Source organism: Xiphias gladius, chromosome 18, assembly GCF_016859285.1.
Source record: "Xiphias gladius isolate SHS-SW01 ecotype Sanya breed wild chromosome 18, ASM1685928v1, whole genome shotgun sequence".
Lineage (NCBI taxonomy): Eukaryota > Metazoa > Chordata > Actinopteri > Istiophoriformes > Xiphiidae > Xiphias > Xiphias gladius.
Window position 1 is genome coordinate 4,825,455 of NC_053417.1, and position 20,436 is coordinate 4,845,890.

General features: G+C 42.1%; 2 protein-coding genes across 2 annotated transcripts; one reads left to right on the forward strand and one right to left on the reverse strand.

Annotated features, from left to right (window-relative positions):
• Positions 1 to 1,268: 1,268 nt before the first annotated feature.
• On the forward strand, positions 1,269 to 6,966 carry LOC120803831 (keratin, type II cytoskeletal 8-like). Its single transcript, XM_040152788.1, has 9 exons — positions 1,269 to 1,825; positions 4,055 to 4,263; positions 4,379 to 4,439; positions 4,565 to 4,660; positions 4,848 to 5,012; positions 5,123 to 5,248; positions 5,446 to 5,666; positions 5,771 to 5,829; positions 5,927 to 6,966. Exons 1-9 carry the CDS (start codon positions 1,367 to 1,369, stop codon positions 6,154 to 6,156), a joined length of 1,626 nt encoding a protein of 541 aa, XP_040008722.1. The 5' UTR covers positions 1,269 to 1,366; the 3' UTR covers positions 6,157 to 6,966.
• Positions 6,967 to 9,221: 2,255 nt separating this feature from the next.
• On the reverse strand, positions 9,222 to 17,945 carry zgc:171775 (STKc_p38 domain-containing protein). Its single transcript, XM_040152787.1, has 12 exons — positions 17,789 to 17,945; positions 16,284 to 16,413; positions 15,249 to 15,307; positions 14,875 to 14,986; positions 13,111 to 13,140; positions 12,208 to 12,255; positions 11,972 to 12,086; positions 11,770 to 11,841; positions 11,318 to 11,397; positions 11,102 to 11,180; positions 10,092 to 10,265; positions 9,222 to 9,919 (listed from the first exon to the last, which is right to left on the reverse strand). The coding sequence occupies exons 1-12, from the start codon at positions 17,920 to 17,922 to the stop codon at positions 9,858 to 9,860; spliced, it is 1,095 nt and encodes a 364-aa protein (XP_040008721.1). The 5' UTR covers positions 17,923 to 17,945; the 3' UTR covers positions 9,222 to 9,857.
• Positions 17,946 to 20,436: the final 2,491 nt, after the last annotated feature.

Here is a 20,436-nt window from a genome sequence, read left to right on the forward strand (position 1 = left end):
ATTTTTATTTTTTAAGTAAAATGCACATGCTCTCTCTCTTTTTTTCACCATTCACCAAACAAGTCTTTATGCCCCATATGTTCTGTTCTCTTCCCCAAATATTCCAAACTCATTCAAAATTCTGTCAATTTAATGTTTTCCTGCTTATTGGTATATGTATCTGAGAGAATGTAATGCAACTCAATTTGGGTATCAGAAGATGTGCCCACTTCTATGGTCATGTGCCTCTGCCCTCTCACTAATTGTATTACAGAATGGTTAAAGGGTCAGTTCAACCAAATGACAAAAAATATTTTGGTTTTCACTCATCCATGGTGGTATTTAGCCAGGCAGATAGTTTTGGTTTGACTTTTCCAGGTTTTAATGTGTCTCTGAGACACTACCCCCATCCCAATAAAACAGAAGTTCTCATAGAAAGCACTGAAAAGTATATATAAAACTTTCAATGGCAATGTTTTTCTTTTAAATCCCAGATATCCAGCTTATTAAATCGAACTCAACAGTCATGATAATTTGGTTGCAAGCTTATATGATTTTTTGTATTGAGTTGTTTATTTTTGTTGAATTCTGTTATTGCAGAATCACAAAAAGTAATGGAGACTTGAAAGAGTTCCAAAAGATTATGCAGAGTATATGAAACTCTCCCCATATGAGGCTAAATTTTACAAGATTTTAGTGTGGTGTGGTGATTTATTTATAGGCATATTGCAAACTTTCTTGTTTTTAGGAATGTAAGAACAAATGCATACAATGTATTTACATGCAAACATTTCATTTCATATGCAGCATCAACTTTAAAAACAGCCGGTCAGAATTTGATTTGCAAATCCAGTGAGATTTTACCAACATAAACTTTGAAATATTCATCTTTTATCTATCTTGCAAGAAAATGAAAAGCAGACCATATAAGTCCCCATCCCACCCTCTTACTCCTCCAACCAGAAAGCCCCCAGCTAATGAAGTGAAGATGTATTTGCCGACATGTCTTTCCTCCCCTCTCAACCCAGGCTCTGATGCCATTCCTCTGTGAGCACCTGGGTGTGTCGAGTCCCTATCAATTTACAGGCGTGGCACTGTTACCTGTCCGACAGGCTGAGCTGCTCCACACCATTTTACCTGCCTGCAAGTGCACCTTCCAGGATCCAGTTAATTGGAGGAGGGTTTAGGGGGAGGTGCAGATGAGGTGGAGCTCACGGGGACCTCCTCCAGAGTTGGAAGCAGATAAAAATCCATCACAGACAAGGTGAAGATACTTAGAGGGACCTGACTTTCCTCTTAGTGTGCTCCACTGCTCTGCCAAATCTCTCTCTCTCTGCTCCCCCTTTTTTCTTTGAATCCTTTCCTTTCAGAAGAAACAAAACCAGCCATGTCTATGAGAGCTGTGACCGTGAAAACTGTCAGATCCAGCTATGGTGGAGGCGGTGGTGGTTTCAGTGGTGGCAACCGTGTAGAGGGAGGGTCTTTTTCTTCAAGATCTGCCATTCATTCAAGGCCAAAATTCTCCAGTGCATCCAGCATGGGAGGTAGCTCAATGTTTAGGTCAAGTGGTGTTTCTTTCGGAGCTGGTGGTTCAGGTTATGGAACTGGTGGTAGTTTCGGATCTGGCAGTGGTTATGGCTCTAGCAATAGCTATTCCCTTGGTAGCTCTTTCATTTCTGGTGGTGGCGGAGGTCTGGGAGTACCTATGATCACAAACGTCCAAGTCAACCCAAGCCTGCTGGCCCCTCTGAACCTTGAGATCGACCCCAATATCCAGACTGTCCGCACCCATGAGAAAGAGCAGATCAAGAGTCTAAACAACCGCTTCGCCAGCTTCATTGACAAGGTGAGTGTCCCTTTTCTGTTGGTTACTGAAACAGCTTGTGTCTTAAGTTTATGTCACAGACCATTTCAAAAGAATGTCTTAAATCTGATTTTAAATTGACCGTGACATGTCAGATACTCTGTTAAAGCTCAGAATGTTTTTGATATTTTAGCTCTAATATCATCTGGTTGAACAAGAGATGTTGATGTGAATGAAATGAGGAAAATGAAATTTTAAGGGTAGATAGTGGATGCACAAAGTAGAGTTAATTGGATTGTGCAAGTGTGAATAGCTGCAACAGGCTGTCTCTGAAAGGCCACCGGGGCTCATTAAATATTACACAGCAACTGATCCAAACCTGTGGGTTTTCTAGCTAAGGGCCTAGCTAGAGCTAACTCTGAAAATACTACTAATACTACCAAGCACAGTATTTTTAGTATGAATATGATTCAGTCAGTTTCATCTCAGACAGTGCTCTCAAAGCAATACTTTGCATCAGCTACCTTCTACACTGAAACTGAGAGCAGACCACTGCTCCTTTAACTTCTTTTTGACCATAACTGGCCCCTCGCCAGCTGTCTCTGTGTTGAGCGAGAGGCAGGAAACACTATAGTGGTCGTATCCAGTGACTGGAGGCTCTGGGTATGAGGGGAAGAAGGGATCAGGTTATCACCTATTCCCACGGCAGAAAGGACTCACAAGCTTTCAGTGGTGCTGCAGAAAGTGGACTCGATCAAACTATGTGCAATGAATGGCATAATTGCATAATGCTAATGTTTCAAAAGTCTTTGCTGAACTTTTGTCATTTATTCCATATGAAGAGGGACAATACAATAGTTAGTATATATTATTTTTAATTCACCCATCTACGGTTTCATGTATAATTGAGGACCTTGTAAAGAAGATGAGGGACCTCTTCTCTCAGGTAGAAAATGAAAAATCAAGTTAACTACACCCTGCATGAGAAAATGCTCAGTCAGCTTTTTCTGCAGTGTGTACATACCACACCTCAACTGTCCTCACACAGTTGATCTGATCTATTATCTGTATGAAATTATTCAAAATGAAATATTGTACAATTAAGCATTCAGACTATGACAAGTAGTAGTAGTAGTGTAGGATAGTAAGGATCAAGTGCTTAATTAACAGTTTAATTCAATATTTCTATGAAATACCACTGTTACACAAATGGTATTGGTGTTGGTCTTCAAAGCATTCTCACTCAATTGATCTGAAAGTTAATAGCTTCAGGCACATAGCATTAGTTACTGAGGGTTGAGCCAGGCAGTGTGAAAGTGTGCTTCCTGGAGGCGAGGGAGCGGTAAAGTCAGGGGTTTACAGGGAGGGGCTAGACTGAGGTGTGGCACTGTGCTCGCCTGGCCTTAGAGAATGCAGAAAAAAAAGCGTACATACACACACACACACACCCAAAATGGAGGGATGGGCTCTACATTCTGTAGGCTTGAAACCCGGATGGCAGAGCACTCCATCTGTTCCTTGCATGCATCTTCTATTTTCTAGGAACAGGAGTTGAGACATGTTTCTCAAGATTCTGTCCGATGTTCTCTAATGATGATCTCATTAGAGCAAGTACAGTTCAACTATACTGTGCAGAGAGACTCCACATTGGATTTTAATACAGCAGCTGTTGTTGTATTGGTGCATACAAGAGCTTTTTGTGTAGCAAAGTCACACACAGACGTGGCTTGATGGAACACCTGAGGAAAGTAAAAACAAAGAAGAAAAACATCGCCTCAGAGTGAGCATGCCTAATCATGAAGAAAGGGACAGTAAATATAATCCATTCGGAAGCTGCTCTGTTTCTGCATGGAGAGAGGTGGCGGGGTTTATGGAAACTTTTATGAGTGGGATAAGAGGAGGAGTACAAAATGAGGGAAGAAGAAGAATGGAGATAATGACAACTGCTGTTTTAAAAAAAATAGTGGTTAGCAGAGAGGAGGGTCCTGCTGTTTCTTGAGCTGATGCCTCCTAAGGTCCTGCTGCTCATGCCACCATAGCCGCCGCCCATTGTTTCGCCTATTTGCCTTTTTTCTTTGCAGTTTGCTGAAATTGATCAAATGAGACTTTGCCAATCACACAAATCTATGAATATGGCTTTTTTTCAGTGTGTTATATAGTTCTGTTGACGCACAATTCCATCATCTGATTAATATGGTTTTGCAGTCATATTCAAAGTGATACCTTTCCCTGACAGTGGATCTAAACTTGGCAAATGATTTTACCTTGTAGGTTCGCTTCCTGGAGCAGCAGAACAAAATGCTGGAGACCAAGTGGAGCCTGCTGCAGGAACAGACCACCACCCGCTCCAACATCGACGCCATGTTCGAGGCCTACATTGCGAACCTGCGCAGACAGCTGGATGGGCTTGGCAATGAGAAGATCAAGCTGGAGGGAGAGCTGAGGAACATGCAGGGACTGGTGGAGGACTTCAAGAACAAGTAAGTTCATACCAGAGAGGGAAACCAAGTGTGTCACGTCTTTGAACAGACCTCAGTAGTTGATGCCCACAGTGATTTTCTATCAACTAATTGTTTCTCCATTTGTTTGTCTCAGATATGAAGATGAAATCAACAAGCGTGCTAGTGTGGAGAATGAGTTTGTGCTCCTCAAGAAGGTGAGAGTGCATCTGCAATTATGAAGCCTGTCACTCCACCATGTCATCAACAACAGTTGAATGAATTATTGCTTTTCCTCTGACCCATCACCAATGCAGACCCATTCCTTTTTCTCCACTTACAGGATGTAGATGGTGCCTACATGAACAAAGTTGAGCTGGAGGCCAAGGTTGATGCCCTACAGGATGAAATTAACTTCCTCAGAAGTGTCTATGAGACGGTAAGAAAAATGGACCACACGTCAGCCCTATAGGGTCTGTTTCTTTGCTCTCATCATTTATCTGACATTAAAGTGGCCACTAAATGCCACCAGTGTATATATAAACAATATAAATAGATATGATACTACCTCTACTCTATTACTCTTTTCATTTCATTTTTAAAAAAGACATATATCTCTTCTGCAGGAACTGCGTGAGCTCCAGAGCCAGATCAAGGACACATCAGTCATTGTGGAGATGGACAACAGCCGCAACCTGGACATGGATTCCATTGTGGCTGAAGTCAAGGCACAGTATGAGGACATTGCCAACCGTAGCCGCGCTGATGCTGAGTCATGGTATCAGCAGAAGGTAGGCAGAGAGAGAAAGTAACCTCACCAACAAGTCCAATAGGAAACATTCATCCTTCAACAAGGTCTGTGGAATCTGTAATAACAGATATATTCATCTTATTCCTTCAGTTCCAGGAAATGCAGACAACTGCAGGCCAGACCGGAGACGACCTTCGCAACACTAAGAATGAGATTGCTGAGCTCAACCGTTTGATTAGCCGCCTCCAGAATGAGATCGAGGCAGTCAAGGGACAGGTACGCTTACAGTTACAGCTGTGATTACCTGAATTACCTTGGTCAGTTCAATTACAGACTTATCAGCGATGAACAAAATATTTAAAATACTGTTTATTGCCTGAATGCATGTTAAAAACCAGATGCTGAACATGTAGAGGGCATTTGGAAAAAGAAATGTCGCATCTGAAGCTTCTGATAACTTTCCAACCTATTAGCGTGCCAACCTGGAGGCCCAGATCGCTGAGGCCGAGGAGCGGGGTGAGCTGGCTGTGAAGGATGCCAAGGCCCGCATCAAGGACCTGGAAGACGCCCTGCAGAGAGCCAAACAGGACATGACCCGCCAGGTCCGTGAGTACCAGGAGCTGATGAACGTCAAGCTGGCTCTGGACATTGAGATCGCCACCTACAGGAAACTGCTGGAAGGAGAGGAGGACAGGTAAACACTTAGTCTTTTTGGACTAACGAAAGAGTGCGTTGCATCTCATAATGCAGGCAGAAACATCAGCAGCTCAAATTGCTCATTTCTGTAACTCTCTGCAGAATTACCTCGGGTGGTGGATCTGCAACCATCCACGTACAGAGCACAGGCAGCAGCTTTGGTATGTATCGCCATATGTCTTTACAATTAATTTCTAAGCCAGTTCTATGGTATTAATGAAAATATTACAACTGAAAACATCTTATTCTCATCACCAGGTGGCAGCGCAGCAGGCGGCATGGCCATGGGCATGTCTGGCGGCGCTGGCGGCTATGGCTATAGCAGCAGCATCGCCTCGGGCAGCAATATGGGCATGGGCATGGGCATGGGCTCAAACTCGGGCTTGGGCTTGGGCATGGGTATGGGCTATGGCAGCGGCATGGGCAGCGGCATGGGCAGCAGCACCAGCACAAGGAGTTCAAGCGTCGTCAGTAGAAGCCGATTCTAAAGACAGCAGTTGTCTTCATCTCCATTCTTCTTCCTCCTTTATTTTTTTCTCCTCCTCTTGTCCCCCTCATGAAAGTTTCCATAAACCCCTTCACCACTCAGATACAGAGCAGCCTCAGAAACATGTTTCATTTGACCACTTAAACATAGCAGAGCCATGTAATGGTACATCTCTTTTGGCTTGTAGTCCCTGTGCTGCTGCTTTTTGGCACCACATACCTACAGAGAGTCACAGATTACATCCAAGTACAAGTGGAAGCAGAGAGCTTATTAGACTGGAAAAGCAAAGACTAGCAGAGATGTGAGTCAGTCCTCTCCTTTTATCAGTCAGCCAGGCTGTCTTTTGGTTGCTGGATGCGCTGCTGTGTAGACAAGGGAACAATTGTAGTGTCATGACAGAGAATCCTTACAGGGCAACGATCATATCACACAAAATGACAAACGCAATTCTAAGATTTGCACATCAGGGGATGTGGGTGTTGTGCTTTGACTCGAATTTGTAAAGCATTCATGGCAGGCGACCACATAGTGTCACACCTATAACTCCTCTTTTCTCTCTCCCCTTTCATGTGTCGCTTCTGTTGTCACACATTGGTAATCGTTGTTGTGCATTTTGGCATCATCAAAAGCAGCCACATATAACACTTCCATTTTTCATCTTATTCTTCTTCTGGTTTGGGAGAAAATGAGCTATCCAGTTAAGCATATAAATGGTGTTCGTTCCTTTACTTCCATTTTCACTCTTTATAATAAACATGGTTAAGGCCAACTGGGACAACCAGATTTATTGTGAATTGTACCACCAAAACATCTGGAATAAATCTGTGTTCATGTTCATTTTGGCTGATGCGTTTCTTATCGATATTTGGTGTAGTATAACTTTCGAACAATACAAATAATTTTATGATGGACGGTTTCGTAGTCCTTGCCCCCTCTTAGTTACTGTTTCTGCAGCTGTCAAGATTCCCATTCTAGCACAAAGCGTATGCAGTTTACAGTGATGACGGTTGAAAGTGGCAGAGTTACTATCCAAAATCGCAGTTATTTTGAATTTGAATGAGTTTGAATTTCACAAGGAAGTAAACAAAACTATCATGCTAGTATGAGCCAATGCTAAAACTGTGAGTTGGTTGAAAACTCTGGCTGACTTTTAATGTTTCCAGCTGATTTGTTTTGAAACTAGAACTCTGTAACGGGGTCTGAAATGTGCACATGATGTCTTCAAAACATGATACGGTGCTAAAGGATTTCCCTCTGGCAAAAAGTCAACATCCTGACTAGCTTGATGATCCGTGTGGAATTAAAAAAACACCGCTTTTGGATGGAGCTAGTTACCATTATAGAATGCTATAATTATAGAATTATAGTCCAGTATGTTTAGAGAAAATTACTTGAACAACACATTGGTTAGATTTATGCTGTAATGTTCAGATTTTCAAACAGTATACTTCACTTTTACAAGACTAAATAAAGACATACAGCATCTTGTGGAACCTATTTGGAAAATAGAAACAATAATGTGGATATATATTTAGCACTGAGGAATCATTCACGTTTTCATTGAGAGGTCAGATAATGAGGAAGACGTGCCACATTTATCTTAACATAGGCCATGATAAGATAAAATTCAACCGATTTCTTTACAACCGATTTCTTTATCAGCTTGATGGATATAATCATCTGACTGACACTGACACTCAGCACTACAAGCAAAACGTTCGGCAAAAAGACTCAACTGGAAGCAGAAATACTGACATCTAATTGCATATAAATTAAATAAAACTGACATTATATAGACAGATAGAAAGCAAACTTGGCTGCTGCAGTTGGCTATGGCAACGCAGAAAACCACACCCTGCCATGCCTATGACTAATAAGTGAAAACAGGGCTGCAAGTTGGTGAAGTGTATCTTTAAAGTCAACAAAAAATGAGAGTAAGGACAGAGGAATGCAACATGCCCATGCAAACACATGAAACTATTGCATTCACAGGAGGATGTTTGAGGGATGATGGGGTGTGTCTGTCTGCAGGATGCAGACTCATTGATTCATATTCATCTCAAAGGAAATTTTTGTGCCCAAGATACTCAGGTTACATGGCATTTCTAGTGAAATAAAACAGTAATAAAACAACGCACTAGATAAATTATACTGTAGATGAAAAGTGAAGGGATCACCAAAGATAGTACAGTTCATCCTGAGGGGAGGATGAATTTCTGAACCAAAGTTCATTACAATCCATCCGATATTTGTGGAGATGTGGTGGACTGACCTGCTGACAGACCGAATGACATTGCCTTCTGCTGCTAGCTTGTACAAACGTGTTAACTGTACCAGCAGCAGCATTACTGAAAATGAACCGCGACTTCGACAGGACTAGTAAGCCAGTGAACTTAGATACCTTCGCCATTCTGGTATGTAAGATCTCCATGTAAAGGCCAGGCAACAGCCCTCATGAGGTCACCTCTATGTGGGTGCAAAGCCACTAGAAATACATGTAGTCTCTCCGATGAAAAATACCACACAAATATACTGAATTGACGAGCAAGTAACATTAAACTCATTTCTGAATGGTCTTGGAATCCTAGAGTACTTTTATGCTTTTATCCTGTATATCTGCACCGTACCTTTGTTTAAAATACTTGCAGACCGACAGGGACACCATCAACCCACCTCCTCCCGCCTCCAAGAATCTTTTCTATGATCTAATGCTGCCCTCTAGTGATCAATTATCTGAACCCATTCAATGATTTGATTATTCTAACATTAAACTGACATTATGTCTTTGTCACAATGTTTTATTTTAAAACAGTTGAGTGGGGTCCTACACTAAAAACAATGATGATGAATTATAAATCCCTACATCTCTCCAAATGAGTCCTAAGGTGAAATTGCACTAAATGCCCTTTACATATTATTAATACTGCATGTTAAACAAAAACAAACAAAACAAACAAAACGAGAAAAAAACAATTACTTTGCATAAAAGATAAAATGTCACAGGATATTTTTTATTATAAGCCGACATTATCTTTTTACAATGTACTTGTACAAGTAAGTCAAAAAAACACACACACACTCACAATTTGTGAGTCTATGGCTTTGTCTATCTCAGCCAGATTTATAGTAATGTAATTCATTAAATGTATAGTAAATGTATAGTAATCTCAGCTAATATTTTCACACACCTCTTTTACCATCTACTTTGCAGTTGTTAATAAAATAAATATTTTTCTGGAATGTGAAAGTTTATCCTTGACCTTGGAAATAGAAATTTGGCAAAAATAATCTTAACTGGAGGTGCACTTGGGTTTTTTTTCATAGCCTTCAACCTTATCTTACAGTCTGACACCTGATGAATCGAACATGTAACATTTCACAGAGAGAGAGCGTTGAGATGAAAACCATGAGATGTAGTCGAAAGTCTCAGAACAAAGGTAGTAAGTGGACCCTGAGTTAAAATTATTTTGTCATTGTTCTTACTGAAATGAGAAGACGGCATTTGATAGTTAAGTGGTTCAGTGTTTTTGAGTAAAATGCATTTTAACTGCAATACATGTCAGATGAACAAAAACGGGACTTTCAGGATATTTTTAATGTTTTTTTGGGTTTGTTTCTCTGAGTCTGACGGTGTTGTTGACCTTTACAGCATGTGTGGGTATTAAAACCAAACACTTGGAGGCGCCAGTACGTCACAGCATGCTACATGGCTGTCTTACTGGGGTTGTCAGGGTCGAAGGTCATGATCTCCATGTGGATAAGACCTGATCGGAGTAAAAAAAGCAAAGTGTAGACTTATTTTAAGAGAATATGTCACAGAGTCAATTTTGGTATTTTTACAGCAGTCATTCTGGATTAGCTTTCAGACGCGCTTTGCAACAGTCCCAACCTCACTTTACCATTCACCTCCAGCCTCGGCTACGCGACCATACTTACTCTTCCACTCGCCAACGGCGAGCTCCAGGCTCTCGAAGGAATCGTCATAAGGCCCAGAGTCTGGCTCACTCTCTGGGTCATGATATTCAGCCAGGAAGGGGTGGGACAGTCCCTGCTTAGCTGTCAGCCTCGTCTCTGGATCTAGCAGCAACATCCCCTCCATTAGGTCTACAGCTGGAAGCATCAAGACAGAGGAACATGACCTTTTCAATTTTCGCAATATTTCAAAAAAATGTATCCACCACTATGTGGCCATGAGGCTGACGTCTCTGGCTTTCGACACAAAACTTATTTTGAATTTAATTCCCCCCACTCACTGGAGTTTCAAGAGTCACTATGTTTCCTATTTGTTATAAATTTACAGCAGTAAGAGATTATATAATTACGGGTGACAAATTAAAGAAAAAACCAACATAAAGTGTCTTAGTAAGGTGCTGGGCCACCACGAGCTGCCAGAACAGCTTCAGTGCTTCTTGGCATTGATTCTCCAAGTCTCTGGACTCTAGTGGAGGGATGGACACCATTCTTCCAAAAGTTATTCCCTCATTTAGTGTTTTGATGATGGTGGTGATGGTGGCTGTCTAACACGTCGGTCCAAAATCTCCCATAGGTGGTCAACTGGGTTTAGATCTGGTGACTGCGAAGGCCACAGCATATGATTCACATCATTTTCATACTCATCAAACCGTTCCCTAATGCTCTATGGATGGGGGCATTGTCATCCTGTTTCTCCACTCTTTTTCAGGTTTTTCCTTCCATTTGTCACCCGTCTGTAGGTGACATTGCTCCCGAAAATGTGTTTCAGCGAAGTCGTAATAGAGAAGTTGGGTGCATCTTTCGTATACAGGACGTTTTTTTTTTTTTTTAATTATGAGTTGAGCATGATGGTATACCTTGGTAGAGAAACATTTGCAAAGACTTGCAAAGAGATTAAGTAAAGTCGAAAGAAACTTTTTTGTTAACATAATGTATTTCATTTGAAGTCAACAAGTAGAAGCAGTTCAGGGCACCATTTTCATCCATGGACAGAAACACCTCCTTGAAGTTTTTCTTCTTTTGTGGAGGGAGACCTTGCACATAGGACTGCGCCTGTAAAACAGGTAATAATGGTTACATTTTATCCCAAACTGAGAGCTTGTAACAAAGAAAAGAACATAGTTGGGTTAAATACTAAATATGAAGGCTGTAAACTGAAAAATAAGGCCTGTAGACAAGAAAAAACTCACATCTTTACTCTGCATCTTCTGAACCAGCGAAGAATCTGGTGTCCCTGTCAGGCGGAGGATCTTTTTCAGCTGATCAATACCTGAAAAGGCTGGTTATGGAAGCCTCTGAATGCACAGCATACACCCTGCAGATCTCATGTCAGAGCAGTCACATGTGCTGAAGCCATAGCTTAAATTTATTACGTCTAAAATTTTTCTCAAACTTCATACAGCTCCCCCTACAGCCACAGAGGCCATTATACAACTGTCACACAGTCTGAGTACGACAAGTAAACTGATCTTTGTGTGTAAAATGGTGGGGTGCTCCTTTAAGTCTCACAACTCTGCACCTCTTTTCATAGAAAAAATCCTGTGTTTTAAACATTAAGGGAGGGGCAGCGAGAGTTTCCTGCTGCTGTAGTCGAGCATGCAGACGTTCCGTGCAACACAGGGAGCAGACAGTGGGAGGATACTATCATGTCCTGGGAAAAGTACCTGGCCAGTAATCATCTCTGCCAGGATACACGCGGCTGACCACACATCCACTGTGAGGGAGGGAGACAGAGAGAGATTTTAATAATAAAAATGTAATATTTTGTCCCAGCATACTGCAATATTCTCCTATATTTTTTAAATGAAATTACTGTTTGTATTAAAGGAAGATAATATTATTACCTGTCTGACTGTAATGCATCCAGTTGAATATGACCTCTGGTGCTCTGTACCAGCGTGTTACAACATAACCAGTCATTTCACTCTCTGTCTGTCTTGCCAAGCCAAAATCCAGGATCTGAGAATAGTTACAGTTATAGTTAAAGTCAGCTTCCCCACTGAGAGGCTTTAGTGATGTCCATAATTGATTTTTCCATGGTAGAAGAATTTTTTTGCTTTTTTTTTGTGTGCAAATTTACCTTTAATTCACAGTTTTCATTAACAGCAAGGTTACCGGGCTTCAGATCCTAAAATCAAACCACATGAGATTTCTTAATAGCGCAGACCCTATCGTGACTTGTAGTAAATACACTTGGTTAAAGCAGTAGTTGTGATATCAGACTTATACCACTCTCATGCTATATGCTAAATATGAAGCCAGTTAGCTTAGCTTAGCATAAAGAGTGGAACCCGGGAAACAGCTAGCCTGGCTCTAAAGCCTACGAGCGCCTCTTACGCTCACAAATTAACATGTTATATTCAGCTTGCAATGTTGGACCAGTTACTTGAAAAATTTAATCAATTACCCATTAGACATTACTACCTGAAAAAGTAATTACCTTTCCTTGCTAATAACTCAAATGCAAAAGTAATAAGGTACATTACTCATTATATTACTTTTGTTACCGAGCCGAAATCCAGTAAAGCTGCCTTGGAATTACTCCAAAGTAATTACACAATTTGAAAATATAATCTCTTACACTACTAGTTACTGAAAACAGTAATCACATTTGTGTAACATAATACTAATGCATTAGTCCGCAGCACTGGTCAGTTGTTTAATCCGAAAAAACCCCAAAACAAACTGAATTTAAAAAATGTCAAGTTGCGGTTGTACTCGGGGCTCCGTGTGGGATACTGGGGCCCCAGTGACTTCAGGAATTCATTAGATGTTTCCCCACATTTCCAGTCTTCATGCTAAGCTAAGTGGCTGCTGGCCCCAGCTTCATATTTAACAACAAGAAAGGGAATACGTGTATGTTCCAAAAGCTTGAACTAATCCTTTAAGTGTACAGCTCAACCTGATTAAACACACACACTGATTATAACTGTGACACGGAGGCTACAGTAAATGTGTATTATAAAAACGTTCAAATACCAACCCGATGAATGATCCCTGCAGAATGAATATACTGTAAAGAAGGAGAAGATAGATTATACGTAGACATACTGAACTGTAAATACACATAATTTTGTTAACAGGGTGGGGAGACCGACGGGCTTCTTTTTTGGATTAAAAAAAAAACCACATTACACACCACAAAGTCTCCACCGGCAGCTGATCGCAAGGGTTGTGTTTTGTGCATTTTCCAGCCCTAAGAGCAAATTCAGACTGCTCTCACAGCACAGAGGAGTGCTTAAAGCCCACACACCCACACACACACACACACACGCACACACACACACACAGAAGAAGAAGGGGAACACATCCCGGTATCAAAGAGGTTTGCAGCTAAATTCAAAGACGAAGGGCCATACAAGGAGGTTAGTCTTGTTTTCCAGTTTAAATGCACTCTGGGTTACACAATGACAAGGTTTGAATGGAGACTAAAGCAGTCAAACATCCATCCATGAATATTATCTAAAATTATGCGTTCTGCGCTCTGTCACCAGAATAATTATAGACTCTCCTCAGTGTTTAAAGTAATTCTATTGATACATTTTAATTTAAATTACTTAAACACAGAGCAGTTGATTCCATTCACATTTAATTAATATCATTTTAAAACAGCGTTCCACTGAAAGCACCTTCTGAGCGGGTTGGACCTCGTTTAACTTCTAGTGTGGCAGGTCCTAAGGTGTTCACACACTCTTGTATGTACTGTAGGCGAGTAGAGGGTTGGAAATAATTTGCAATATATTTTGTATTGTATATGCAGATACTGCATACCCTACGTTTATTTATCCAGTTGTACAGGTGTGGAGGGGGAAATGTTCAGTCCTGTGGCGTCAGGATTGCATCTCTGCTCTTCGCAGATGGTGCAGTCCATCTGTAGTTGACAGGCTGTGACCCCCAGCACATACTGCAGTGGTTTGCAGTACTGTGTTAAATCTGAGACCCAGGCCCCGCTTAGAATGGTGATTTGGGTCATTCAGGTCGAGAGTGAGTTGCTGCCTTACTAACTCATGGCTTTTAAATATTTTTCTTCTTTGGTCTATGTGCGGTGTTCATAACGCTGCTGAATTTGCACCGCCCTGGTGAAGAGGGAGCCGAACTGGAAGGCCAGGCTCCAGGTTCTGCGATTACACTTTAGAAAAGGGATCCCATGCTCACTAATGACCAGAGGGAGTTACGATAGCCTATATAAGTAGTCAAAATAAGCTTTGTTTGCTGGCTACCTGGTCTCTACTTATGAAATAGAGTGAAAAAGGAGCATGAAATCAAGGAAGAGCACCAAGTAGAGCCGCTGCTCCCCTACACTGAAGAAAGTCAGGCATGGTGGTTCGGACATACTGCATTATCATCACAATGCCTCCCACTCACCTCCCAGGGCACTGGCGACAATATCTACTGTCTGACCTGAGAATGTCTGCGGAACCTTTAACCAATGCTTTTAATGCTCATGCAACTGAAATTTTGACTGGTATCGCTATTCACATACCACCTGGCACTTCTAACTGAATCTTCACTTTCAATTCACCTGACACTTCAACTTCACTCGGCTCTTACACTTAAATTAACACTTCAGCTCCATTCAGTGCTTGTACTTAAACTGAAATGTAAACTTCTTTCAGAAAATGTAGTCTTTTTCTAGTTTTATTGTATACATTAAAATGCATTTTGGTATTTACAGTAAGTTTATATGCTTGCCGTATAAAACATCCTGTATTATAACAATCAAGTAAATAAATACATAAACACTCACCTTGAGTCCTCTTAGAAGCTGGTAGAACAGGTATGTGATGATGCGATCAGTTAATCTCCTCCTCTTCATAATGTGGCCAAGATCCTGGGCTACAAATGGCATTACCATATAACTGGGGAGAGAAGGAGAGGGAGAGACGAACAGCAAGAGATAAGAAAAATAAATGAGTAGGCACAGTGAGGGACATAAAGCGGCACTAAACACTACGGATCTCAAGAGCTCATTGCTATGGTGAGGAAATACAAAACACAGATGATTTAGCTCTCTCTCACACATCTTTGCCCCAACTTTTCATGCATGCACACACGTGCAGACATGGTGTCAACGAGCTGCGACAACTCTCAGAAGAATGTGGTTCCTGACTCTCAACTCACAAGGTTTGGAATTTGTCCAGTGTGGCGTCAGGTGTGAAGACGTCAAGGAGGCAGATCACCTTTAAAGGGAAAAACATTTTGGGGACATTAACAAAAGAAACACTTGCACACATTTCTAGCACCTTATTACTTTTGCACTGCACATCTCCGGAGTTACATCAAATTTGACTAACGCACATCTGGTGGAAATGCCATGTTTACAGCACTGATGTTTCTGTGGCTCCCGCAACTCGGCCCCTGAGATATCACAGCCTCTATCTTTGAACTACACACTGCTGTGATATTTCTGCACCGCATTTCCCACAGGCCCCTTCTAAAGGGTTTGTGACATCACTGTCCTTGGATTTTCTGTGAAAACACAGTATATAAAATCGATCACAGGTCTTCTCCATATGAAAAAAGAAACACGAGATGTTAATATAGCTCGAACTCACTGAAGACTGGCCCAGTAAAAGACCATGATGTAAATGTTTGTTGTTCCTCTGCTAAAATACTGAATCATGAGGGTTTCAACAACACACACCACTCCTAACTTGTCGGAAGCACTGATGAGATTACGGGCTTTTGTTGAATGGTCAACAGAGTTTGCTTATCCTCAAAATTGAACTTTTTTTTGAAAGAGAGAGAAGAAAAATGGGCGAAAACTGTGACTTTGAGCACCATTAAAACCATTCAGTAGCTAATCTGTATCTCTTTTGGAAAATGGGGTGACTCTCTTATAATAGAGTCATTATCCAGTATATTGTAATTTATAACACATTCACAGCTCAGACCCATCAGGAATGAAGATTCTTCTCTCATGCTTGAGATTGGCCTCCCTGGTCAAATAAGGACCAGACAAATACGAGGATATCACAACTCACTGTGTGACAGAGAGTCTCAACAAACATTTAACAAGTGTACTTTTGGCAGGGATATTGTATTGTACTGTATCACATTAATATAATTTTCCTTGTCATTTTGTCCACCCTCCGAACTAAAAAGAAACTGCTCCCTCCATATTCCTTCCATGCCCACGTTTTGTCATGTTCCTACATTTTCATGCTGTATGTGACGGAGCAGCCTGAGCTCCCTGTAGGCCCGTTTGGCGTGGATGAGGGACTGGAAAGGCCGATACAGCTTCTTGATGGCCACCTTCTCCTTGGTCCTCTGGTCAATGGCGGAGCTAAGTGGGATTAAAACACATGTGTTACGGAGAGGACACATGGTGGGCTGATCAATTTGCTCATGAGATGACTGGGAGATGGCTGCCGTCATATAGGGCTTGCGAATGATAATTATTGTTATTATCGATCAATCTATAGAATACTTTTTGATAAAGTTTGATGAATTGATGAATTGATGAACAGTCCAAAAGCCAAAGATATTCGATTCAGCGTCTTACAAAACAGGAAAGAACAGCCCATGTGCCATTTTTCTCAATAAATGATAGAAATTATTAATCGATTATCAGGATTTGGGTAGTTATTTCTCTGATGGTTATTCCCTGAACTTAGTTTCCTTTCTATCTGCTTCCCATCAAGACTTTGCAGCTTATTGACTGTAGTTTGTTCAGGAATTTTTGGAGTTCCTACTGGAGTTTATAAGGTAAATAAAAATATCTTAGAAGTGTTCTGGTATGTGGAATTGCTCCTGTCTAATAAAATTCCTGTTGGTCTTTTAGAGAAAAATGAAAAATGCATGCTTGAAACCTATGTGTATGTACGATCTGTTATGAAACATTCAGATTAGTAAACCACTCAGGGCAGACGTCCCCTCTGACCAATTAAGATAATATCAGCAATGGGATCGTGTCTGTCTGTGGCTTATCATTATGTGGAGCTGTGTCTGAGATATCCTGGATTCTTGCGGGCTGGGTCGTTCCATGTTGGCGGAGGAGATTCTTGTCGTATTGGAGGACCTGCATTGACTTGCTGGCTTGCCTCAGGCGGACAATAGTGCTTGTGTTAGCAGATGTCAGCGGAGTCTAGGCCTCTTGAACTGCATGCAACGACCTCTGAGAATGGAATGCAGGCTTAAGGCCTGCATAAATCTAGGAAGCCCTATAGAAAATCATTTGTGATGCCCAACATTTGAATACTGATAGTGAACAACAAAGGCAAGCATCTTTAAACATTTACATAACAGTGTGAAAAATCACTATGCTGTCACACGTCCTTGCATTTGATCAAGTCAACCAGTGTTTCTACTGTTATGTAAGTTGTAGGTGGGGGAGTGTAATCTTAAATGTCTTTATGTGCTGTAACAAGTTAATTTTCCTGTACGGAAGAGTTTTACCCTTGGATGGGATTCATTGTCAGTATAAGGCAGACCAAGTAGAGTTAGTATGTCTCTATGTCTCTATTTAAAGACATCTGTAAAGTCAACTACACACTTCAGACCATACGGCAGCAGAAGAACTTATTAAAGGTTTATTAAAGGAAAATGGCCCCGATTCACCGCTTTTTGCTCTGCAATGTATGGAAGGACTCACACCAAGTCTGCGGCACTTTCCTCGCCAGTATGTGAAGTCCTGGGCCCCCTTCCCCGGGTTTACTCACCACACTGTCCCATAGGCTCCGGAGCCGATCGACCGCAGCGTCGTGTATCGCTCGGGGATGTCCCACGTCGTTTTCTGGACCTCCAGCCTGTGGAAACCCGGTCTGACGGGGGAATCCTTCACTGGAGCCTGCATGGCGCTGTGCTCTTTCAGCTTCCAGTCGGCTCTCTCAGTCGTAAACCCTTTTTTTTTTTTTTTTTAACAGCCCTGGAACTTCCACCCTCCAGGTGAGATGCGGCAGCAAAGGTAAGGAAACGCCCCCCCCCCGCTTTGTCCACCCCCACCCACACCCCCTCCACCGTCATTCACACGAGCCTGCAGGTGTCATAAACGGGCTGACACATATATCTGACCGTAGACCATAAAATATATGATGGAATATTAAACACAACGCAAGTCTAATGCCGTGAGCTTCCCGGAAAGTTTCCGCTGATTTCACGGGACTTCGTGGTCTGACGTGTGCAGAAAGCACCGATGTCGGGTTACGACAGGAACTCCATTACGTGCAAGCGATTTGCTTTCCGTGTTTATGATTCACCGCTCTGCCGGTCCCCCTGATAACACCCGCGACGCCAGCCATTTTCGAGGTGACCACCCAAAAGCCCAAACACGTAGAAAAGCAGCGCGGTGCTGGTAAAAACGCTCCCGTTTGTCACAACCTGGGCCCCACCTTTGATGGAGGTGACAGAGCATGGGAGAGACCCTAAATCAGGAACTATAGAAGTATTCATTCCTCTTTGCCTCCCAGAGGGTTGGTCACTGACAGAGAAATGTGCAGCACGTTATCCTGCATCGAGGCATTACGTATCTTTGGGGTCATGTAGACCCCAGGGAGGTCTAAAAGGGAGGTCGATGGACCAACTGTTGGAAAGGCAGTATGGGGAATCCAATTGGACTCAGTTGAGGAGTGCTGCATTAAAGGCATGGTCAACACAAACCGCAGACACAGAGTCAATGAAAATCTGTGGTATTTAACCATGGTTTTCCAGCTGGGAGTCTGAGGCCCCCAAACTGAGGTCGCCTCACGCGGTGTTCTCTGTAGTGGACCACCGAAGCATGTCATCGGTTCAAAATCATGTTCAGAGGTGACTCTCATAAAATCAAAGACCTCGGACAGAACATGGGGGTCCCAACAAATAGATGGTTGAGCGAAGGCATACTGTGTAGTTACCATTTACTTTCGAAACTCTGGTTTGATTTCGACAAAACGGAATAATTTCACCTCAGAATTTCTAAGAGTGTCACACGACTGACTTCATCATTAAAGGAAGTGAGACAAACGCATCCCCGTCACCAGCATTCGATATTAGGACTTAGGGACTGACTTTAGTCAAACAGTATCTGTAAATGGGCCAACGTTTTTCGTTTACTTTTTCTGCTCTATCAGCTGATAGCTGGACAGTGTCGCAAAGGTAGACGAACAGAGCGAAGAGCTTTAAGGTCACAGACCTCAAGGATTTGCCTGACACTCCCTTTGTGGTCTCAACCTGGTAGATGGATAGGTAGAGGCCAGAGGCGTTTCTAATTTTTTTTCTCCTCCCCGTTTACACGCATCATGGGGGGGTATAATGTACAATCCAGTTCGACACCACCACAAAAACTATCACCTCAATGCAAAAAAATATCAACTGAACCTTACATGGATCATAAGAGTTGTACTGGACTGTCTTACACTGTACAGGCATCCTTAAATCAGTGAGCGCTGAGTGTATAATAAAGGTGTTTCTAAAAGTGACTACCCGCGCTGTTTTTGTGACTCCTCTCTCTTAAAAACTAAATTCTTTGACCCCCCCATATTAAATCATCTCAGCACATCTGGGCCTAAATAGCGTAGGATACTTCCATCCACCACTTTTAACATCCCATTCTGGAGGTGAAGCTGAGCCCAAACCAGCAGAGGGCAGTCGCGTGTCATTCTGGCCGGCCGAGATGAGGAGGCGAGTCCCGAGCCCTTTGGTCCCTGTTCCCTTTTCAACCTGAAGGGTTTTAAATACGAAAGGTTCCCAGCGGTTTACCACAGCAGAACACAGTGACTACCAATGACACAGACTGTGGGCTACACCATGTAGACTTCAATTCATCTTTGGCTTGGTAATAAAAACTAAAAGTCACGGGATCATCAGAAATGACCCTATTCATTGACACTGGTATTGTCAAGCAACAGACCCATCATCCACATCGGGTGGGTCTAACATACTCCGAATGTAGGCGGTGTGCTTTAGTGTGGCAAAGCGGCTCATGGAATCCTTTCGTGCAGAAGCACCGCTGCACCGTCAGCACACACAAGTGCATTTCTTTTTCACTACGTGTCGTGTGTTTGGAAAGAGCTTTTCGGCACAGGCAAATTACAGCCCAGCGTCAAGTCCGCAGAAAACAACGAGCAACGTTTCTGAGTGCTATTTTTCAAAGTAAAACATTTCAGCCCCTTCGAGAAACGGAAGGGAAGGTAAGCCACAGTGAAGGCCGTGCCAAAAAGGATGCACAAAGACGGGGGAAGGCTGAGAAGTCAAAGTACGGGCCTGACACTCCCCCTGTCTTTTCTTACAGTTGGGAAAAGCTTTTATTTTGATATTCGATGAAAAACCTGTTGGTATAAAAATAAACGAAGACAGCATTTTAAACATTTAAAAAAAAAAAAAACCTTATTTT